General features: G+C 39.3%; 1 protein-coding gene across 7 annotated transcripts in view; it reads left to right on the top strand.

Annotated features, from left to right (window-relative positions):
* TCERG1 (transcription elongation regulator 1) overlaps positions 1-22,694 on the top strand; it is a 65,647-nt gene that overhangs the window by 28,676 nt on the left and 14,277 nt on the right. For all 7 annotated transcript variants that reach the window (XM_054975874.1, XM_054975873.1, XM_054975879.1 and 4 more), the window contains 8 exons: positions 97-185; positions 5,017-5,177; positions 10,187-10,253; positions 11,558-11,693; positions 13,068-13,157; positions 14,618-14,736; positions 16,468-16,618; positions 21,437-21,601. In XM_054975874.1, the coding sequence (XP_054831849.1) occupies positions 97-185; positions 5,017-5,177; positions 10,187-10,253; positions 11,558-11,693; positions 13,068-13,157; positions 14,618-14,736; positions 16,468-16,618; positions 21,437-21,601 (978 nt within the window). The remainder of the gene's footprint in view (positions 1-96; positions 186-5,016; positions 5,178-10,186; positions 10,254-11,557; positions 11,694-13,067; positions 13,158-14,617; positions 14,737-16,467; positions 16,619-21,436; positions 21,602-22,694) is intronic.

Below are 22,694 nucleotides of genomic sequence, written 5' to 3'. Positions count from 1 at the left end.
TATTGATCGTGCCACTTTTCCGTTATTAATTTAAAATAAATTCAAGACTTGGTTATAAAGTAGTACTGATTTCTGTAGCCTTCTGTTTCCTACCAGGAGCCAAAAGAGGAGGAAATGACTGAAGAAGAAAAGGCAGCTCAGAAAGCAAAACCAGTGGCTACTACACCCATTCCTGGTACCCCATGGTATGTAGCTGTTTTTCTCAAACTGATACAATAGTGTATTAGGAATAATACTTTTAATTAATTTACTTTGGGATTGTTGTATCTCACATGCATGCCAATATGGTAAATATTTTCCTGTTCCTTATTGCTAATCTAACAGTAACTTTTGATTTAATAGTCCTACAATAAGTATTTTAATTAATTGTATTTATAGCAGCAAGTTAATATAGCATCTTTCATAACAATAAAGGGAAAGCAGCCTTTTGGTAATTCTTGGGGATACAGAGTATTTGGAAGTTAAGCAGAAAAGTTTAGTTAACTAGTGAATGTGACTTGTTTAATCTGTTGTATTCACAGCTGTAGAATACTGAGGAAGCAAAAGTAGTAGGTGGAAGGGAATAAAAAGTGGCAGCGGTGGGTAGAGAAATGGAATTAGTAGAAGTGAGAAAGTGGAGCTAAAAGACATGAGGAAAGGGAACAGAATGCTGTGAGGAGGGGGATTTTCTTCTCCTTTGAATATTACAGGTCCATACTTGTAGATTTAACTTCTTTCTGCCCTCCCAGTCACAGCTTCTTGTGCCTTTCAAGGCCCAAAACATCCCACCTTACTGGAGTTGCTAGGTAACCCCTCAATGCCAACTGCGATCTCATGGAATTTTGTTTGATTTCAGGTGGCATTTTCCATTTTGGGAGGATTTTGACTTCCCCGATTAAAAAAAAAATTTTTTTTTAATCATCTTTGTTTGGCTCTGGTCCCATCATGCAAATTTATGAATCCTCATCTGGGAGCCAGATTCAGAGTTAGATACGTTACTATAATTTTTTTAAAAAAGTTGAAGCTGGTAAAAGGCACTCTGGGCCATAACTTGCCACCTTGTTATACAGCAGTAGGCCTGGGTTCAAGAACACCCTCAGAATATGACTTGGTCCCTCAAAGGGAGAGTAATCCCGTCTAGAATTACTGACATCTTGAATCCCAAGTCAAACATTCTGATCTCTAGGACCAATTCCCTCTTCATCCAGTTGAAAACTGCCTCCAAGCACTGGTTCAGGGTTTCTGCAGCCGTCCTGGGATCAGCTTGAAAACATGAGATAGAGCTGAGTGTCAGCCACATACTGATAACAACCCAGCCCAAATCCCCAGATTGTTACCGGAATTGGTCTCCTTGCGAGAAGGTGGAATTAGCAGCAAGGAAAAAGCTATGCAAGAGGGGCAACAAGTGAAATCCACCACCAATTTTTATGGGGTCATCTCCCCAAGGAAACTGACAAGACCGGTATTCTTCGAAATAAAGAGTAGTTTTTATTTAAAGGAGAAAACACACACACAAGAGGCAAATAAATGGTTTACACAAACACATCAGCGTCCTAGGAAATTAGCCAGAGGTTGGAATAGAGTGTGTGATTTGGGAGATAGTTACCATCAGAGAAGTAGTCCACGGAGGAAGAGGACTTTGAGCGTCCAGCATCTTCGGCCGGGGAGGAAGGCTCAGAAGGATCTGAGGGAGCACTGCTAAGATTCAAGTAGGTGCCCACCATACTGCTCGATCTGATTGGGGCAGAGCCAGGATTCTTTTAGGGCTGAATGGATCTGAGGCTGGAGAGTGACTTCAGCTGGTTGTCTCTTAGGACAGACAGAAGGTTTGAGTATCTTGATTGGTGCTGCCAGGGTGTGACAAAAGATTTAGATTGGTTGCTCTTGGTGTTTTATAAAGAAACAGCAGTTAATTAAATGTTCCTGGAGCTCGCTGATGAATTTAGAATTTTGATTAAATGTTCCCAGGGAAAGTTTTAAACTTATCAGAGCTGATTGATGGCCCTGGATTGCTGGGCAGGATCTAATCAGTGGGAAGAGGGGAGATTGGAATGTTCACGGGAAGATGATTCAAGAGTGCCTTTCTTGTCAAAGATAGCATGTCCACAGCTTGGGAGGGCAGGAACTAATCACGCCCAGTCATTCAGCATGTACTCACATTCCATTCATGTTTTACTTGCCCAAGCGGGATCCAGCAATGCTTTGCTCAGCCGGGTGGCTTGCTAATGCAGCTTGAAGTGCATTAGATTCGACGGCTTATGGTTTTATATCATAAGCCGCTATTAAAACGGCGGAGGCTAGAAGGACTGCTCACAAGATGACTTCACCCAGTGGTTTCATGTAGATGCTAAAGAGCATAGAGGATAAGATGAAACCTTGCAGTACCTCAAAAGGCTGAATCCGGATTGGAAAGGATCTAAATAATTTGCCTCATTTAGGGTAGCTTGAAGTTGACCAGCCACCCCCTATTCAATCCTGAAATGTTTTAGCATGGCACCTAGATGCAAACAGCGTAGGCATTTTGGATTTCAAAGCCAAGGTACCACCATGTGACTAGTTGGCAATCTGGGCTTGAAAGGAGGACAGTACAGTACAGTACAGGATGTATTGAACAGTACAGAAGGCCACAGTCCCAATTTGATTTGGGCTTTAAAAGTAAGCAGTAGCACTTTGAATTGTGCCTGGAAACACAAGAGTGATGTGATCTCAGTTGTAATGAACTATTTGAAGTTTCCAGACAGTTTTCATAAGTAGGCCCACATAAAACACATTACAGTATTCTAATCTGGATGAGATCAGAGCATGGATCACTGAGGCCAAAGTCATGCTTTGGAAAGCAAAACTGCAGCTGGCATATCAGCTTAGTGTACCAAAAAGCATAACTAGATTCTGAGCTGGATTTAGCATCTTCATTAGGGGTGTGCACCCCCACCCCACCCCCAATTAGGTAAATGAATTTTTTTTTAACCAAATCTGGAAAAAAAATGGAATTCCCCAAATTTTGAATTGATAATCTAAATCGGTTTGGGTATTTCTGAACAATTCGACCATTGCTTTCTATGGGAGTTGGTGGGCTGGGGAGAGTAATTTTTCAATTAAACCAACAGATTTGGAGGGAACCTACTCTTAATTGTCCTCTAAAGATTCCCCAAGTTTCATGAAAATTATACCCTGGGGGCCAATTTTATACTCTCTCCCAAAAGGTGCCCCTTGCAGCTTAGCCCAACAAACGCAAACTGAAGCACAAAATGAGTCCCCTCAGAACCAAAGTGAAGCAAGGGGACCAGCATCACATCAGAGAATCACATCCATTCCATTCAAACCAAACTGAAGCAAGGGACACTGTTGCAGCTTAGCCCAACATAAAAAGTGCTTTGAGTTGGGTACTGTTCTGTGGTGTTTCTCAGCTACCTGTGAACCCAGTGCTTGGCTACTGGGAATGACACTGATTCTGTTGGGCTAAATTGCAACAGTGTCCCTAGCTTCAGTTTGGTTTGGGTGGAATGGATGTGATTCTCTGATGTGGTGTGGTCCCTTCCCTCTCTTGGCTCTTCTTTGGGGGGAGCACATAAAATAACTCCCCAGAGTTCAATCTTTATGAAACATGGGGGGTCTTTAGAGGACAGTCAGAAGTAGGTTCCCTCCAAATTTGGTGAAGTTTGGTTGAAAAATGACCCCTCTATCCTATCAAATAGCTCCCAAAGTGTTTTTCCCATAGAAAACAATGGCTGCATTTTACTGATTTTTTCCTGAAAATTCAATACAAATTTGGGATTCCTGATCTTTGATTCAGAATACCTGGATTTTACTGAATCAGCCAAAATTTGGATTTTTAATCAAAATACTGAACTGCACACCCCTAATTTTCATTCCCATGACTGAGCAGTAAGTTGCACCATACAAGTTGATGCCTCAATTCTCTCTGTATAGTTTTTGCACAAGATTGCATTTAGTTAGGACAAGAGTCTATTATAAAGGCAGGAACTTTGTCTAATCTGTTTATTAATGCCTTTAGCTGAGCTTTCTGTCTTACTTATTTTTGAGCATTCTATCAAATTTCTTAGGAAAAGTAGTAGTAAAAATTGAGGAACTAGATGTGGGAATCATTTCGCTAACATCCTGAGTTTGAATTGCTCCTCTTTTTCTAAAGTGCAGTTTTAGTTCAGACCTCTTAACTGGTTTTTGTAGAAGTATAACAAAATATTTGGGCTGGAAAGGCCAGTAGAGGAATTCAGAGGAAGCCTCTGTTAAGATCGTGGAAATGTTGTGAGTTATCTTGGGTCAGGTCTACTAATTTCACTGGGAAACTGTGGGGAGGTTAGCTGCCTACAGTAAGGTTCTTATCTCCAGCTCCTGTTACTGGTGTATGTAATGAATTGGCTTGAGCTCTCATTACTGAATGCCACAGACCTGTTAAGAGTAAAGCATGAAATAATGGCAGAGAGAGATTAGTCTAGCAAAGGAAATAATGATGGGAGACCTCAAAGGCATTAATCAGGTGATCTAAAGGAACAGAACTAGGACTTTGATCTTGAGCAATATGCACTTGCTTGCAACCATCTATACTGCAGTGAGCCCATGTCTTCTTAGGTTCAGAAGCATGCCTGCAAAGGGAAGCTTTTCCTAGTTCCCATTCCTCCTTGGAATTGATGTTTTTTTTCCCCTTGCACTTCTATCAACAATGATTTTGACTCATCTTGGTAATTTTTTATTGGATTTGTAGACTAAAATCATTCTCTAAATCATGATATGAAGTTGTTCTGCTTAGTTTATGTGCCTGCAGTGATGGACCTAAAGACAGTGGCCACAATTCAAAGGATTGCTTTCTGTTCCTAAAACATAGGGGCATCAGTCCAACACAGAGTTGGATGATACCACTTATTTCAATGAAGTTTAAGTGCACATAACGTAGGAGATTAACAGAAAAAGACCTGTGGCTTATGACTAAAGGTATGTATAAAATTGTCTGCTCATGACTTTGGCTTTTGAACAAAATCTTATAGAATACAGATAAACAGATTTATGGCTTTTCCATAGGTGTGTGGTATGGACTGGTGATGAGCGAGTTTTCTTTTATAACCCTACCACTCGTCTGTCTATGTGGGACCGACCAGATGACCTAATAGGAAGAGCAGATGTGGACAAAATTATTCAGGAGCCTCCTCACAAAAAAGGAATGGATGAAGGGAAAAAAACAAGTAAGAACTAAATCTCAGTTATATCAATTTCCCCTTCAATATTGATGTGTAATTTGAATGTGTTTTTTCACAGGTTCCAGTTTTGTATTCATTTTGAAGCAAGGGGCATATTACAAATGGTACTGAGAGTAAATATTATAAATCTAGCGACTCAGACCCAAAAATTTAACTACATAGTTCTGCTCTTTAAGGTAGAGCAAACACATTTCAATAATATGAAATTTGTACAATTGTTGGAAATGTAGTTCTCCCCACTTATTGTCTCTTAGTGGCTCCAATGGTGTTCTCTTCCCTGTCCAGTAGGATACAGGGTCCTTGAAGAAAGAATCTGGTGGAGACTGGATAATAGAATTGAACTCGGGCTTTTGGGGACATGCACTCTTTGCTTTTCTGGTCACAAGGAGCTATGTCCTCTGTATTGTTGGATTCTGGATAATTTTTTTTTTTAACTTTGAAGATGGTGGGTAAACCCTAGTGATTAAAGGTCTTATGGGTTTATGGGAACAGGCTGGTGAGGTTTTATTTATTTCATTTTTATCTCCTCCTTCAAGGAGCTCAGGATTATTTATATGGTTGTTTATTTTATCACAGTATGAGGTAGGTTTGGCTGAAAGAGACACAGGCCAAGGTTCACCCAGTGTTCATAGTGATTAGAGAGTTGAACCTTGATCTCCCCAGTTGTAGTTCAGCACTCTTAACTGTTACACCACATTGGCAACTACACACTCGGGTGGACTTCACACTAGGCTTCCAGACCTTTGTTTAGCATCCTTTGTGACTAGGTCACCTTTGTCCTTTGTAAGTAGGGAAGATCAGGCATTGATTTAACTGCTCATCAGGGTTCATGTTCAGCCTTCTAGTTCCGCTTGTAGCCAAGGGTCCATATGGTAATTTGCACAGCCACTAGGACCACAAAGGAAAATATCTGATGACTAGCTGAAGCTGGTGCTGGGTGTTTGAAACAGACAGCCCCCTTCTGCTGCTCGCAGTGGCAGGAGAACAGGGCTTCTTCCCTTCAAACTCGCCCCCCCCTTCCTCCAGCCAGCTGGAAAGGGAGCGAGTTTGAAGGGAAGGCGGTTCCCTGCACCGCTGGCAAGCTGACAGCCCTGTTCTACTGCTACTTGGCGGGAGGAGAAAGGGACTGTTAGCTTCACTCACCCTGCACCGGCTTCAGCTCATCAGCTGAACCCAGCGCGGGGTCTGTGAAACTGACAGCCCTGTTCTCCTGCCGCCCCTGCGGCTGGAGAATGGGGCTGTCAGCTTCACTCACCCCGCACTGGCTTCAGCCCATCGGCTGAACTCAGCACAGAGTCTGTTCGCCTGCCACCCGGGCGGCAGGAGAATGAGGCTGTCAGTTTCACACATGATCAGTGGCGCCAGCCTGTCTGGCTTTACAAACCATTGACGACTCGCACGAACCGGGCAAAAAAAGGTATGGAGTTCATGGAAAATGTGGTCTCACAAACTCTTTTCACAAACCACGAATCGCCCTGGTTCGTGCGGGTTTTTTGCTTCGTATTGTGATTCAAGCCCACCTCTAGATATTATCCTTCAAGATTGCCTTTCCACCAAGTTGTCTCCAGAATTCCTGCCCTTCCAGTTAAGAGAGAAACTTTACTTTTTCCATATGGGCTTTGTGACCCTACACATGGACCCTTCATACTGAAGGTAAACTCTTCTGTCCTTATCCCAGTCACCATAAGGAACATGGCTGGTACAAACTTGACATCAGAAGAGTACTGTGCCTATTTCAAGAGTACAGAGATTATCCAACATTCAGCCTCCTTGTTCATTTCCTTCCTTCCTGGTAGCATTGGAAAGAAGGTATCTAAGTCAACCATAAATAGATGGATCAAAGCCTGCATCTTCTTGGTATACAAGTTCCAGATATCCAGCACCAACCAGCACCTTCAGGAATCACTACCCATTCTACCAGGCTGGCAGCTATATTGGTTTAAACCTCTGTCTTTGTGCAGTATTGTAGACTGTGGATGCCTTTGCCTCAGCTGAGTTTGAATGTTAATTCTAGGGTTTTGTGATGACACTTTATGGTTGCTATTAGTTATTATGATTAGTAGTTGAACTTGGAGTTTGGTGAACCTGAAGGCTTAGAGATTAGAATTTCTGAAACTGAAAATAAATTTCAGGCATGGAGAGAGAGAGCATGTTCTAGGTATAGTTTCAGGTGGCAAGGCTCCAAAAAAAGTGAATTTTAAGTTGAGGAATGTGTCTCCTTTTATTCTAGTGCTTTCAGTGTAGGGGAATATATTGTCATGCATTTACATATAATCTCTTGAACATCCATAGAATTTAGAGTTTTTACATGTTTAGGCTTAAATATCTGTAGACATACTCTTTTAATTACACTGACTAAAATATTAGTTTATGGAGTAGGTAACTTGTCTAGTTCAATGTTTAGTTCAAATAAAACAATCATTGATTGGTTAAAGTATTTATTTGGTGCACAATTCTAGTAAATTAAATTATTATTTGGAAAAAGGCAGAACATTAATTGACCATATAAAAGGCAAGCTAAATTGGCAACAAATTTTTTATTCTCGTGCAGGCGCATTGTCAACAACTCTGGCCTCGAGGCCACTGTGAAGCATCTGCTTACTGCCAGGAGGGGGACTGCTGAAGCAACAGCCTAAGCACCCTCCTCCCCATGCCTCCCCTCACTGCCCTTCCACTCTGGCCTCCAGGCCACTGCAAAGTGCCTGCTTGCTGCCAGGAGGGGGCCCGTTGAATCGATGGCTTAAGCACTTCTCTCTGCATCTCCCCTCAGCACCCTACTGCTTTGCCTTCCAAGCGCATGCAAAGTGCCTACTTGCCACCAGAAGAAGTGCTCAAGCCTTCAATACACTGGCACCTTCACAGCAGCAAGCAGGTGCTTTGCAGCAGCCAGCAAACCAGAGCAAGCAGACTCTGAGGGGAAGAAGAGCAGAATACAAATTAATCTTCTTGCAGGTGCATTGCCGGGAGGGGGCTTGCCGAATCAACAGCTTAAGCACTTCTTCCCGTGCCTCACCTGAGGGTCGCTGAGGAGAAGGCAGAAGCCCTGGTGGTGCTGGACACCTGTCCATGCTTGCCTGTGAGGGGTCCCTGCTGGATCCTGTGGAGCTTGTTCTCCCCTCCCTAAAGAAGCCTGGCTGCAATCCTGAAGGCAGTTTCCTCGGAGTAAGCTCTATTGTCCAGGGACCAGAGCATGGCAAGTTACTTCCCAATAGGGGTGTGCACTCCGAAAATATTCGGGTTTCCAGGAAAAACATTCGGAAATACTTGCCGCTTCGGATTCAGGTATTTGAATCATTTTGGAATGCTCCGTAAAGATTCGGAGCATTACAGAATGATTCAGGAGGCTGGATTTTCTCCCAGAACACCCCCCCCACACACACACACACACACCTCACCCTCCCGCTTAGCCCCCCCCCCCCATCCCCTCCAACCCACTTACCTGGCCCTTTAAAGGTCCTTTTAAACTATCAGCTGGCAGACAGCTGATAGTTTAAAGGGCCCTTTCCTGCCACTTGCAAGTGGCAGTGTCCTTTAAACACCACAAACCCCACAACCTGCCATTTGAGGGGTAGGAAGGGCCTCCTCCACCTCGTTCACTGATGGCTGGAGGGAGGGGGGGAAAGCTTAAAGGATAAGGCTCCGTGCGCTGTTTGCGAACAGTGCTGAGAGCCTTCTACCGTTTAAGCTCTCCCCCTTTCCAGCTGTCTGGAGGCACAGGGGAAGAGCTTAAAGGGTAGAAGACTCTGTGCGCCGTTCACGAATGGCACGGAGAGCCTTCTACCCGTTAAGCTCTCCCCCTTTCCAGCTGGCTTCGGTAAGCTTCGAATCACTTTGGTAAGCTTTGATTCGGCTGTTCCAAATCTTTACAGATGGGGTCTGATTTGGGCATTTTTTCCGAATCGGAAACCTGAAGTGCACACCCCTACTTCCCAATTCCGTCAAAATCTTTACAAAAAACATTGTATACAATTAAATCTTTCAGTGCTGATGACCGATTGTTACGTTTCATGAAAAATTTAAAAAAATGACCAACAACAGTTTTCTAGAGCCTGCAGCCTAACCACTTAACCACTGTGCTACAACAAATTGGAAGAATAAGCATAAAATAAAATCTGATACTTCTGTAGAGCTTTTTGAAGACCAGCATATATTTAGTGATAATGAACAAAATTAAACATGAGCAAGTTCTCATGTTCTAAGTGCACAATCAAGATGCACTTTCTTCTTTCATAGAAGTTCACATACAAAGTTCATAAAAGTATAGTGTGATTCAGACATCATGCCAAACATCCTGCCCTCTCATGCACAGATTCCCTCTTCTAATATCCTTTTTTGCTTACTGTGCATGTATCTTTGCAAACCAAGTTAATAAGCCATTGGTTGGAGAGCCCTTATAGTAGTGATAGCTACTGGAAACGCGAGTTCCAATCCTAAGGGGATGGGGGAAGGGATTTACCATAGCTGGGAGGGTTGTGGCTCAAGGAGAGCGTACACTGGACTCTCTTGGTCTACCTGAGTCTGGAAGGTGGCAGAAAGTGAGGTGGGGAGTGGATGTCTGTGACATAGTTTGGAGAGTAATACCAACCATAACTTGTGAGTTCAAGTGGTGTAATCAGCTATAGTTAGCAAAAGCTAGTAACCCATGTGCTCAGGAATTAAGAAGGGAATATAATCCCACAGAATGACTCCTATGGTTTGGTATTCCATCTGAATTAATCCTGTGTCTTGGAGGGTAACGTAATAGGTTCGTGAAACCATTGTAGACTTAATGCATCTTTTATCGAAATATTAATTGAAGGCATGTATTATTGATTGATTAAATACTGTGCTCTCTTTGATGTTGAGATGCTGATGTATCTCCATAGGGTACCTCTCTGTCTTTCAAATATAACATGAGGTACGTTCCTCAGAACTATGCAGGCAACAAGCAGGCATAAATGATGAAGTTTGATTGAATGATCTTACAAGTTTACTAACAGAAATCTCTGTTACAGTAAAAGAAGAACATGAAATGCTAGAAGAAACCAATGATGATGAACCTATAAAAGCAAAGAAACGAAAGTAAGTTTACCTAAAATTAATAGATGACATTCATTTATATTAGATTCTGTCTCCTAGTATAACTAATCATTAAGACTTCCTATGAAATTTCTAATTATCTTTTACTAACCTTTTGTGGGGATGTAAATTTCAAAGTGAAATACAACTTATAGATAAAGATCTATCTTTTGTACTGCCACATGGAATAGCCTAGTAGCTTTTAAATAGTGTTGTATTAGTATAACTGCACACTTATTGTGTTCTGTGGAGGTACAGTAAGCCACTCAACCTGTTTCTGTGAGCAAAATACATTTTGGTAGCAGCAAACAAAGGCAGGCCTTCTTTCAAATTACTTTGCACGAGAGTGTGTTTCCGACAAATTAGGACAATGCTTCCTTTTTAAAATTTGATTTTGGTTTTGTTACTCTCCTTCACTCATTTCATATAATCCCAAGACACTATTACTGTTTTGAAAGATCTCAAAACATATTTGGTCAGTTACCATGTAAATTGAAAGGAACCCTGTCACTGCTGTTCTGTGGCTATAATATGAATACAGCTGTGCACACCTAGACTGACTTGATAATTATCTTTTTGAATTAGAAATGGGTAGAACTTCTGTGTGTCCCTTGTTTTTACCTGCTTTATTGTAGAAAAGAGCAAGAGTCCAGTAGCACCTATAAGACAAAATTTGTGGTAGGATATGAGCTTTCATGAGTCACAGCTCACTTCCTCAAATACCTGAAGCTCATACCGTACCACAGATTTTGTTAGTCTTCTAAGTGCTACTGGACTCTTGCTCTTTTCTACTGCTACAGACAGATTAACATGGCTACCCATCTTGATTTTACTTTATTGTTACACTTACTCTTTCGCTTAACAGATTAACTTCTGAGATTTAATCAAGATTTCTAAAGTGAATTTAGCAACGTTCCTTGAATTTTTTAGCACTAGAGTTTGCACCGCTCATATTTAATGATTCTGCATGATTTTGTGGTTCATCTCCATACCCTAAAGCCAGATTAAGTTTTTAAGTTTGCATGGGCCTTAGAAATGTCTATGTGAATATGCAGAGCTAGCTTTTCACACAGTGTAATGACTTTTGTCATCACAGTATGATTACATTTCCATGGAACTGGATTGATCATTTTCAACCTGCAAAAGCATGAAGAGCTTGTTGAATGTTTTTTCCCAGATAGTGTGGTGGTTCTGCTCTTCTCACCCTGAATTCACCCTGAACTTGTATCCATTGAGTGACTGAAAATGAAATTTCTCAATTGTAGTAGTGATTCTTTGTGAAATGCTGTATGTCTTTATTTTTGTAGGAAAGAGGATAACAAAGACATTGATTCAGAGAAAGAGGCTGCCATGGAAGCTGAAATTAAGGCTGCTCGAGAGAGGGCCATAGTTCCTTTGGAGGCTCGAATGAAACAGTTCAAGGACATGCTTCTAGAGAGAGGGGTCAGGAAATATTCCTATATTAATGAGAACATTGAACAATTATTTTCCTGTTCTGGTGACCATTAAATAAGACTTGGACAAACGTTGTGTTTTGTGATATAAGGACACTGAAATCTTGAAACTGAATAATGAAAAGCATAATTGCTAAATTATATACCATCTGTCTCCATCTGACAAGTAATACCAGCACACAATTGTTAGAATTTAAGGGTTTTTTTCTTTATACAGTCCGAGCCTGTATGCATGGTGTGTTAAGGAACTTCCAGGCCCTGGTACACTTGATTACACGGTTCTAAGTCCATTGTACTGTGGAACTGCTACAGACATTCTATAAAATAATAAATATGTAATATGGAGAAGAGGAAAATGCTGTAAGCCAGTTTGAGTCCCCATTGGAGATAAAAATGAGGTGGACATGAAGTAAATAAATAGTCAGCCAGAAACATTCCCCAGCTCAACTATTGATGTTCACATTGTGGGATCGTGGGGAATAATTAGGGGATGAGAGATGTCTCGCTTTAATTTTTGGTAGGTATTCATTTGGACATCTCTATGTACAACCTGCAGTTTCCACTTATAACCTTCAGCTCCAAGTTTCATAATCCCCTTGAACTACATTTTCAAGTTTAAAGAATTTGATTGCTCCTTCATAATTTTTTTCCTGTGGCAATTATGCCATCCAAGAGTCATTGGACTTAGCACTTGCATTTTAACGTAAAATAAAGCCAACAATGGTTTTCTCTACAGTATACCAGTAGTGCAGTTCCTAAGCAGCTGCTTTTTCCATTCCTGAAGGTATGGAGGAAGTGATTAAGAACTGTAAGTGAGCTTAAATTTGAGTTCAAAAATTTCTTCTGAGTATGGGGGATGGTAGACTTCTTAGCCAGTGGTGAAGTTCTTCAGCATAATTTCCATGACATTTACAGTTAAATTTGTTGTTCTCAAGGTTTGTTTTCTTTTGAGTAGTGGCCAAAAGTTTATTCCTGAGCAAAACTCTTGTTCACCTGAGTGAGAAATAGAGAAGGTTCAGAAAACTAGCTATGGAGGCATAGGAAATCATAATGCAGAACTTCAAAGCTGTCTTTTGATGTAGCAATTTTTAAATGTCACACAGTAGTGGTTATTTTAATGAGTAATTAGTTGTGTGTTCTATGTAATTATGTAGACGTTTTCTGAACCAATTAGTGTGGAAATTTGCCATGCTGACCTCCTGCAGCTCATCATCTATTAGTGATGAAACTGCTGTAAGGGTTTCAGTTATGGCTCCTTTTTAACAGATGTCCTGTTGATTTCAAGAAAAAGTGCACAACTTGCATGTCTTTGGGTGAATTTAATTGCTAGGAAAATCAGCACTTTTTGTTCCTTTTTTAAAAGGTTTCTGCTTTTTCTACTTGGGAGAAGGAACTACACAAGATAGTTTTTGATCCCCGGTACTTGCTTCTTAACCCTAAAGAAAGAAAACAGGTACTTTTTCACTGTGGCAATTATATTTGTATATGTAATTGGTATTTATAAATAAAAATTAATATTAGTATTACAGGAAGTCATGAAAGTTACAGGTTTCTTGGGACAGTGGGAATTCTAATATCTGGGAATTTCAGATAATCGACGCTTACAACATAAGAAGGTGGAGGAGCATCCACTTGTGTTCTCAAGACAGAAATCAGTGTTTTGGGGGGGAAGTTAAAGTTTCACATTCAAATATACATGTCACTATAGCTTTATACATTGGCAGGAACAACTATCCTCATACTAAAATACTTATACCAAAATACTAATACTAGGAATATCCAGTAAAGAGTCAAATGTTGGGATAGTTAGCATCATTATATTTAACAGTGATGTCCTTGCCCCCACGCAGATAACAAAATTAGTGCAGCAGAGCCAGTCATGAAGGTCAAAGGTATACAGAAAAATATGATTTTCCCTTGATACCACCTCGTTCTTTTAGTGGCCCCCTACCAAAGGGGTTAGTCCAGTCTGCACTGGCAGACTTCAAGAAAACTGATCTCTCTATCAGGTGCATGTGTCAGCATACTCCTTCAGCTCATTGGTAGGTCACTAGGTAAAAGAACAAGCAAGCAACCTCTCCGTTGAGCTTGTGAACTTGAGCAGCACGCGTTGCCATCTGCTGAGGTTGCTAAGATGTCCAAACTCTCATGGGAGTGGGGAAAGAAATATGATGGTGATGGGTGAGCAGTGGGCAGAATAAGGAGATGCAGTGAGAATGGTAAATGACCATGTGCAGGTGGAAGGAAGAGACAGAATTAAAGGGAGGAGAAAGGGAAAGCAAGGGAGGAAGAAAGGGATAGAAGGAAAAATATTTAGAGAGTGGGCTGAAGAGGTACAGAGATCTAAAGCAATGAGAAAGGATTAATTAACTGGTTTCTCAATAACATATTCACATTGATATAGAACTGAATTTAAGGGGTGCATGAGGAGTAAGAAACTGCACAGCATTTTGTTGCAGGTATCTTCTCGTTCATTTCATTTAAAATTGAAATCTCATTCTGTGCATATTTGCCATATTTTATCAGATGTTCATAACCCCATGTAGTTGAAGCCTCCCCATAAAAAAGACAGTGACCTCTGCTCTGAGGCCCCATGGTAATGAGCAGCACACCTTGTAATCTCTTCATAATCTCCTAATTCCTTGAATAAATAAAAATGAGCTGTATTATACAACTGAAAAGCAGGTAATCCTGATTATAAACTTGTGGTAAAATTTCCATTTTTGCAGTATTGTGCAGTTAGAGTATGTATAAAATAGAAATATATTGCAGTCTGTAATGAAATAATGCCTTAGTGTCCTTATGAGTTAAAAAAGAACACACTACATTTCAGTTTTGCTGCGCCCTTTTGTTTTCTGATGGTGGCCCTCCATGTGGGCATTTCGTACAGCATGTTGTTCGGTACTTCTTTAGGTATTTGACCAGTATGTGAAAACCAGAGCAGAAGAAGAACGTAAAGAAAAGAAAAACAAAATAATGCAGGCTAAGGAAGATTTCAAGAAAATGATGGAAGAAGCAAAGATTAATCCGAGGTAAGAATATTTCTTTTTCAAATGATGCGGTGCTAGAGTATATGCTTTCCTGATCTGCATTCCTTGGTTCTTTTGCTTTGATTTGCTTAAAGTCCAAAATTGCAAGTTTACTGCTGTTTAGCTCAAACTCTAATTCATTTCAGGATGTGAAATAATTCAAATAGTTGCATGTGATCTGCAGAAAGGATTCACTAGCTCTAATTATTCACTGCCAAGTCTTGAGCTTCCTCTCTCCTGATTGGTTGTTAAAAGCACTAACCTTGGTTGTCTATGATACGGTAGCATAGAGAACTTGTTTTTTCACGTCTGAGAAACAGTTCATTGCCAGTTGGTGATGTTGGCTATAATTCCAGAGTTGTTTGTGATTCTGAAGAGTATTTTAAAGAGAGTAGCCCCATTTTTGCAAACTACAGATACATACAGGCCCCAGCTATAACACTCAAGGGTACATAGGTACAAGCCATTTCATAGCTAACCATGGGAAAAGCCTTTTAAGGGTTTGCTCCTTTTTTAACCTAAACCAGATTGGATAGTTCATTTGTTCTAGTTAATAGTTTATTTGTTTCAGTTCAGTATAATTGTTTCAGCTAAATAAAGTGAAATGTATGAGAATACTGTTATGCTACTATGCTCAGATTTACTCAGTTCTGCAAACAGCTATCTCTTTGTGTTACTTGGTCAATGGGGCAGAATAAAATTTGGAGTAGATATAATACTGATCTTGGAAATAATTGCTTCCTGTCAAACTATTTTGCTGGCTTAGTGTTAAAATATTTCTGACCATCCTTTGCGGTCCAAAGGACACAGAAATAATTATTTCTATTGTACTTATGTTGTTCAGATTTAGTCAGTAGCAAGTAAGAGGAAAGGAAGGTAGCCCCAAAGGGACCTGAATGTCTTGTTATTACCTTCATCTTCTGGTTTTAATGTTTTTATCTGCAGTACTGATGCCCTTAAGGACATTTGCGCTCCTTGTGTTTTATATGCTCAAGAATTTGTGTCCGGGCTCTTGCTTTTGCAGCTCACTTTCTTTAGTATAGATTAACATTCACTTCCAGTCAATTGAATAAGCTACCAAATTCTTCTCTTGTTTTAATTTACCCTACAGCAACAGTAGGCGGGATTTTTCCAAGTCTAATTATTTCCATGCTGTGATGAAAAGATTCGTAGGATTATAATGTCTCACGTAATCTTGGGGCCAGATTAGCATCAGATCTTGGAAAAAGCACAGTAGTGTTTTTTTTTTCGAGGTAAGTGGCAGTACTATATCTACTGCACATCTGAGATTTGGAATCTGGCCCTGGAGGTGAGAGTATTGTAACGATAAATGCTGCAGGAAGGAAGAATGGAAAGTGCTGCATACAATATTTAAAAGAATCTGGATTTTTATGTCGTTAGTTTCATTTCAGACATAGTTGAATGAAGATAGCTTTGCGTTGTGTAACCATGATTGAACAGGACAGGCCAGTAATGGAACAACTGAAAGAATAAACTGATGGAAGAACTGCATTACATGTAAACACTTTTTTAAAAATGAAAAAAAAATGTATAACACTTTTTTTAAAAAAATGGGCACCTGTTTCTTGGGCACCTATCTGTGTTATAAGGATACAGGTGCGTTGATGTTTAGGGCATATGTTCCAACAGAAGAAAAACATTATGCAGTGCTGCTGAATGATGTTCCAGCTAAGAAAGCTCCACCAAATCAGTACACTTGCCATTTTGTTACAGAACTACTTTTAGTGAATTTGCAGCCAAGCATGCTAAAGACTCAAGGTTCAAAGCAATTGAAAAAATGAAAGACCGAGAGGCCTTGTTTAATGAATTTATCACAGCAGCAAGAAAGAAGGAAAAAGAAGATTCGAAGACGCGAGGAGAGAAGGTAAGATTTCATTTTTATTCCATGAGTGTGAAAGTAGCATGAATGAAGGGGTGGGAGAAGGCCATTGCTACTGTTCCCAGATTCCTCTCCCCCAATTACTTTTATCAACTCTCAATTTTTCCTGATTGAAGTATTCCCCACATTTTTATATCAAAAAGAAAATTAAAACTCAGAATGTGTATATTATTCTAGAAAATACTATGTGTATGGAATCATTTTTCATATAATATTCTTTTTCTAAGCTAGCTTTCAAAATCCTAGGGTTTCAAAGGAAGTGCCTTGTCTGGCTGGAAAACTCCAGCCAGGTCATTATATGCCTGTTCTCTCAGTGGTGCCAGTAAGATATGAGAAGTCTTTGTAGGCAAATTTCAAACAGTTGCTTTACTCTAAATGCTAACACTTCAGTGGCGTGTATGTGGATGTGTGTGTGTTTTAATCTTCCAGTAAATGTATTTTAGTATGATTGCTGATCAGAATTAAAGGTCGACTATTAAAGATTAATGAATTCCAAATGTCATGTGTCTGCACTGTCAGTACAAGAGACCAAAAATGCACAGTACTGGGGAAGATGGATGCTATGAAGTGTCTTCAACAATGTTAGCATCAAAATATGCAGCTACTTTATTCTATGTCCTAGTATGCTATGTGAATGAAGGAAGATTTCTCTCTGAAACCTAATCATTTCTGGTATTTTTGTTTCCTTTCATAGAGTATGAAGTGAAACTAATGTAAGTTACTTTTAGTAAGAGAGGAGTATAGATTTTGTGTAAAATCCTTCTGCCATATAGGAAAAGGAAAGCTTCACAGTTGAAATGTGAACTTGTTAATATTTACAAAAATAAAATATTCTCAGGTATTTTGCTTGTAATGTTTAAGTATCTTTTCAAGGTTCTTCACAGTTCATGTTTTGTTTAACAATACTATTTAACATTTATATAACACTTTTTGAGTGATCAGAGGGTTTCACATGTATTGACAGCCCTGTGAGTTATGTTAGTATTGTTATTCCCATATTGTAGACAAGGGACTGAGGCTAAAAGAAGGTGGCTTGCTTTAGACCACCTTCAGGAGTCTATTATACCAGAATGATTAGCTTTCTAGAGGCAAAAAGCATGTAACCCAGAATACTTACTTTAACTACTTTTAAATCTGTTGTCATGGTTGAGATGGTGGTGTTGCATCTAAGCTATAATCAAAGAGAATAATTAAGAAGTAAATAGTTTGCATGAGTTACATCAAGCAACAATTTGTGTAAATTGTATTTATCTTTGCATTTGAAACTAATTATTTCTTTTTTCCCCAAAGCCTCTTGTAACCATTTTATGTATTCTGTTTTGTAACAAGTGGATAGATTTTACAGTTTTGTGCTGTGCGGCCTGTCAATCAGTTCAGTCTGACAGCTGTCAATCACTGACACGCAAACTATTATGGGATTCCCTAGTGAGGAAAGAATTGGTATCTCTGTGTGGTGACTTTAGCCTCCCGCAGTTCCGGTACTTTACATTTTTTCAGTTTTTTTCCTTGTGAAGTGATGAGAGTTGTGCCCAGAATGTGTAAACTGCAAAAAAGAGGGGGAAATCCTCCTAATTACGCAAAGTATTTTCAGCCATATTTGCCTTTGCTGTGTTTCTGTGTAAAAATCTAAAAGATAAAAAGTGGTTACTGAGTGAAGTGAAGCTTTCTCAGCCTGTTTTCCAGAAAAGAGTTTTGAATTAAAAGTTACGTCATATCCCCACAAACCTTTAAAGTAAGGGTTTTTAAAACATTGCCCCATTATGCTGACATTTTCCAATTCAGTGGTTCACTGATTCATGGAATTAAAAGAAGAAAAAAGTTAAGGTCCCTTAGGACTTAGAGATATAATCATATTTGGGGGCTGAAGAGGAAGGTGTAAGGTACACAGTTCATATTAGGCTTCTTTCATATAACCACATGCTTAGGGGAAGGCAGGAAGGAGAGTCTTTCAAACATGGGATGTTTAGGTAATAGTCCTACCCAATGTCTGTTTTGAGCCCTGAGTAAGCTGAATGAAGCTCAGGCTAGTGTCATTGTGTACTTACTAAACAACTCCTCACAATTTGCAGGAGTTTGGTGTTTGTTTTTCCCCCAGGAGTTGCTCAGTTCATTTTAAAAGAAAGGTTAAAGTCAGGAGAGAGTATTACCCAACTGCCCTTTTAAAAAGACTGTAGTTATGATAAGTAAGTAAAGATATTTAAAGTCCACAGACTTTTTAAAAGTTGTCTGTATTCTTTATTTTAAAAATCTGTGCCTTTCAAAAAAATTTTCCTTACTGCTACTAGAAATTCTATATGTTCATTCAGCCCTAGTACAATAGAATATTAGTTAGCTGACTTGATTGACTTCACTTGCTGAACTGGCTAGTGGAAGAGTTGCCTTTAACTGAAACATTGGTTGTTCCCTTTTGGCAGAGGCAGCAACTCTAGGTGGTGAGTTCATGCTGGCTTTCAAGCTAGAATGAGGATGACAGCTGCTGGTTTCTATAGAGACAGGATTGCATGCTGTATGAATATCAGATACCATTGCTGGTAGAGCTGCTTCATGATTGTAATGTTCCAGATGAACTTCAGCAGTATCTTGGGCGGAAGATTGATTAATAAGCTTAGCAAACAATGTAAAATGAGAGTAGAAAAGCATTTAACCTATTTGGTGTGTGTGTACAGTTACCCTTACTTTAAAGTTTTTTGAGAAAATGGCTGAGATCTTAGCTTTCCTTCTAGAACAATTTTCAAATGTATGGCTTAGAAAGCTTCATATTTCCATACTACTTGCATGTTATGTTAAATTTAGCTTTGAAATAACATATGATTAAAAATGAGTTCAAGGCTACTATGCATATTCTTAAAGAACTACCATGGTAAACTTGCGTGCCACCATTATTGAACAGAATTGCTGTACATAACAGTGAGAGGCCATTACCTGATACTGCCTTCAGACTAATCAAAGTTATAATTGTTCTTGCATATCTAAATACTTTGTCAAGAACTAAATAACATAGTTGAGGGAAATTACAGATTAGCATTATTCTTTACTTGATTCTGTCCATAGTTATTATTTGAAGGGAACTGGATCATCCTATAGCTGCTAAGGCATATATGTGTTAAGCAGCATACGTAAGCCACTAGAATTTGCTTTCCTATATTGTCTTAAGGCTAGGAGTTGCCAGTGACACCACTCTGCTTGAATAATCTGTGTTTTGCAGGGAGGATATTAACAATATGAACTGGTCAAGTTTACAAGTATGTTAATGTAGTTAAATTAGCTGTGGTCATACTATCTGTTCTGAGAGTTTGGTGGTGCTCTGTAGGCTATATGCTTAGCTTCACGGGCAGGCCCTAGCCATTTAGCGAGACTGGGCTTAGTGAGAGGTTTGTTTCTGTGAGTCAAAAGCCTACTGTGGACATGATCACACTGTTGTGTGGTAAGCCATTTGTGTGAAGCAATTCTACATGTGATTGCAGCAGTTTAGTCTCCCCTTCATAACCTTTTAAAAAGTGCTTTTGCAGTTGTGTGGTTGAAATTGCCAAAGTGCATGAGGAATTGATTCTCACAAACAGCACTGTCTGTACTTGAGCTTCACCATATGTACACTAGAAAACATCCATGTAAGTTCCAAAGGAAATGAGCCTGGGATGGGGATGGGCTTTATGCAGGGTTTTTTTTTTTTTGCATTCATTCATACAGGAGAAGAGGAGGCATTGTTTCATGAAACAGTTCAGTATAGATTGAATTCTGCTACACCTCAGCTGAGTCATAGAAGTGTTGTGAAGCTTTGTCATAATTCTGATATTTTCTGTCTTTTAAAAGAATTATGACAAAACTATGTTAGTTGCAAATGTTACTTCTGTTTTATACTTGATTTTATTTTTAACTTCAATTAGATAAACACATTTGGACAACTTCTCACTTAAATTTAATTGTGGCATTCTTTCTATGGTACTAGTTGCTACTGGTGGTGCTCTTGGAATTTCAACTTAATAAATTTTGATAATGTATTCCTTAATTTAGAAATTTCATGAATTGGTGCTCGAAATCCAGTTTAAGGGAACAATTTACCAAGCCCTGCTCCCATGAAAGAGCAACCTTCATAATGACTAGAATCCATAAATTTAATCTACACATGTATGATTCGTATACTAATTCACACAAGCTTTCAGTTTAAGCAGTGGAGGATGTGAACAAGGAAATGTGCTGTCCCCTCTCCCTCCCCCACCCCCTTTAATGAGGAAAACTTGCACATATATGGCTGACACTCAAGTAAATATTCCCCAGCTTGCATACATAGAGCTCATTCTGAAAGGTGAGCAGGTGGACTGGCACCTGTGAGTGCAGTCTGGGTGTTCTGTATGGCTTTTGCTAGACCAGTTACAAGTATGCATAACATGAACCACTTTTCAACTAGGAAGTATAGAATAGTACAGTTTTTCAAAGAAACCCTACCTGTTGAAGAAGTTCTGTTGTGCATGTGTAGAAATCCTCTTTGGATGAAGGCCTAAAACTAAAGCACACTCAGTTAATGACTACGCAGTCATTTGATGAACTATTCAGTGTGCTTTTTGAATATTTTTGCATACTAATTCTACTGTAATACATTCATAAACTTTTCATCCAAAATGGTATGGGTTAGAGATACTAAAATCTAAAATTTAGTAGTCTTCTGGAAAACTTAATTTTGAATGTAGTGAAAATAATTTTTGTTGTCACGGTAAGTCAGCTTCTGCATTTTTAAATAAAGTCACAAGCAATCAATCTTTCTTCATTTGTTCCCTTCTCCCCCTTTGTCTTTTCTTTAAAATATAGATCAAAATGGACTTCTTTGAACTGTTGTCTAATCACCACTTGGACAGTCAGTCTCGTTGGAGCAAAGTGAAGGACAAAGTAGAGACTGACCCTCGCTATAAAGCTGTGGATAGCTCTTCACAAAGGGAAGATCTTTTTAAGCAGTATATTGAAAAAATAGCCAAAGTATGTGTGTTGCAGCTGTAATTTCTTTTGTTTTCTGAACATTTCACTATTTGAACATTTAACACCAGACTTTGAGATACCCCCTCTAAAAGGAATGTTTATTATATTTTTAATTCATTATATTTTTTTATTTCTCAGATTGGCATACTTGTTCTGTTGTTATTTTATTAAAATGTATATGGACTGCTTTAGGTTCTGAAAGTGTAAAACAATGTAATACACTGCTTCTGGCTGATGAAGAGGGGAATATCTCTGCCCAAATTTATAGTAGTCTTTGGAAACTGGCTATGGAGATCCATCTGTATAGTAAACCACACTATTACAGCTTGAGAATGGAAGCAGTTAATAGTTATGACATTCTTAACTGACAGTTTCTCACTTCTATTCATTGGCCCATTTTTGACAGGTTATAAAAGTCCTTTTTGGCAATAGCAGTCCAGCAGCTATAATCGTCATCCTTCAAACATCTTAGGGAACATATATATTTAGAGACATGATAAAAACTTAAAACGATGAAGAGATGTAAACCTACCCACCCAGCCTACAAGGAGTTTTGAGGAGTTTTACAACTACTAAAAAAGCCGTGCTCCTCATAACAAGAAGCCTAGCTTCTGCTGAAGTGGCACTCGGAACAGGGGCTCATTAGGTGATCTGAGCATACAGGACAGCTCACATGAGTAACCAAACCCCAGATTGTTTTGGTCTTTAAAAGGCAAAAAACACTTTTGAATGGATCCTACAAGACAATAGGCAAATCAGTATCAGTAAAGTGTAGTGGCTAGAGTGATAGATAAGGATCTGGGTAACCCAGGTTTGATTCCCTGCTCTGCCATCAAAGCTTGCTGGGTGACCTTGAGCCAATCACAAGCTCTCAGCTTAACCTACCTCACAGAGTTCTTGTGAGGAAAAAAAGAAGAGAGATTTAAACCAATTTCAGTTTCATTGGGTAGAAAAGTGGGATGTAAATGCTGCATGTTGAATTCATTGTAGCAGTCCAAATGTGAAAGTTAAGGCTTAAGGGGGACTAGAATAGTTCGTATAACTAGGGTTTATTTGGAGTGGCTTATTCTACAAGAAGATGGGGTAAATATTC

Source organism: Eublepharis macularius, chromosome 4 (genome assembly GCF_028583425.1).
Source record: "Eublepharis macularius isolate TG4126 chromosome 4, MPM_Emac_v1.0, whole genome shotgun sequence".
Taxonomy (NCBI): domain Eukaryota; kingdom Metazoa; phylum Chordata; class Lepidosauria; order Squamata; family Eublepharidae; genus Eublepharis; species Eublepharis macularius.
The sequence above is the reverse complement of the archived record's forward strand: the minus strand, read 5'-3'. Positions and strand labels throughout refer to the sequence as shown.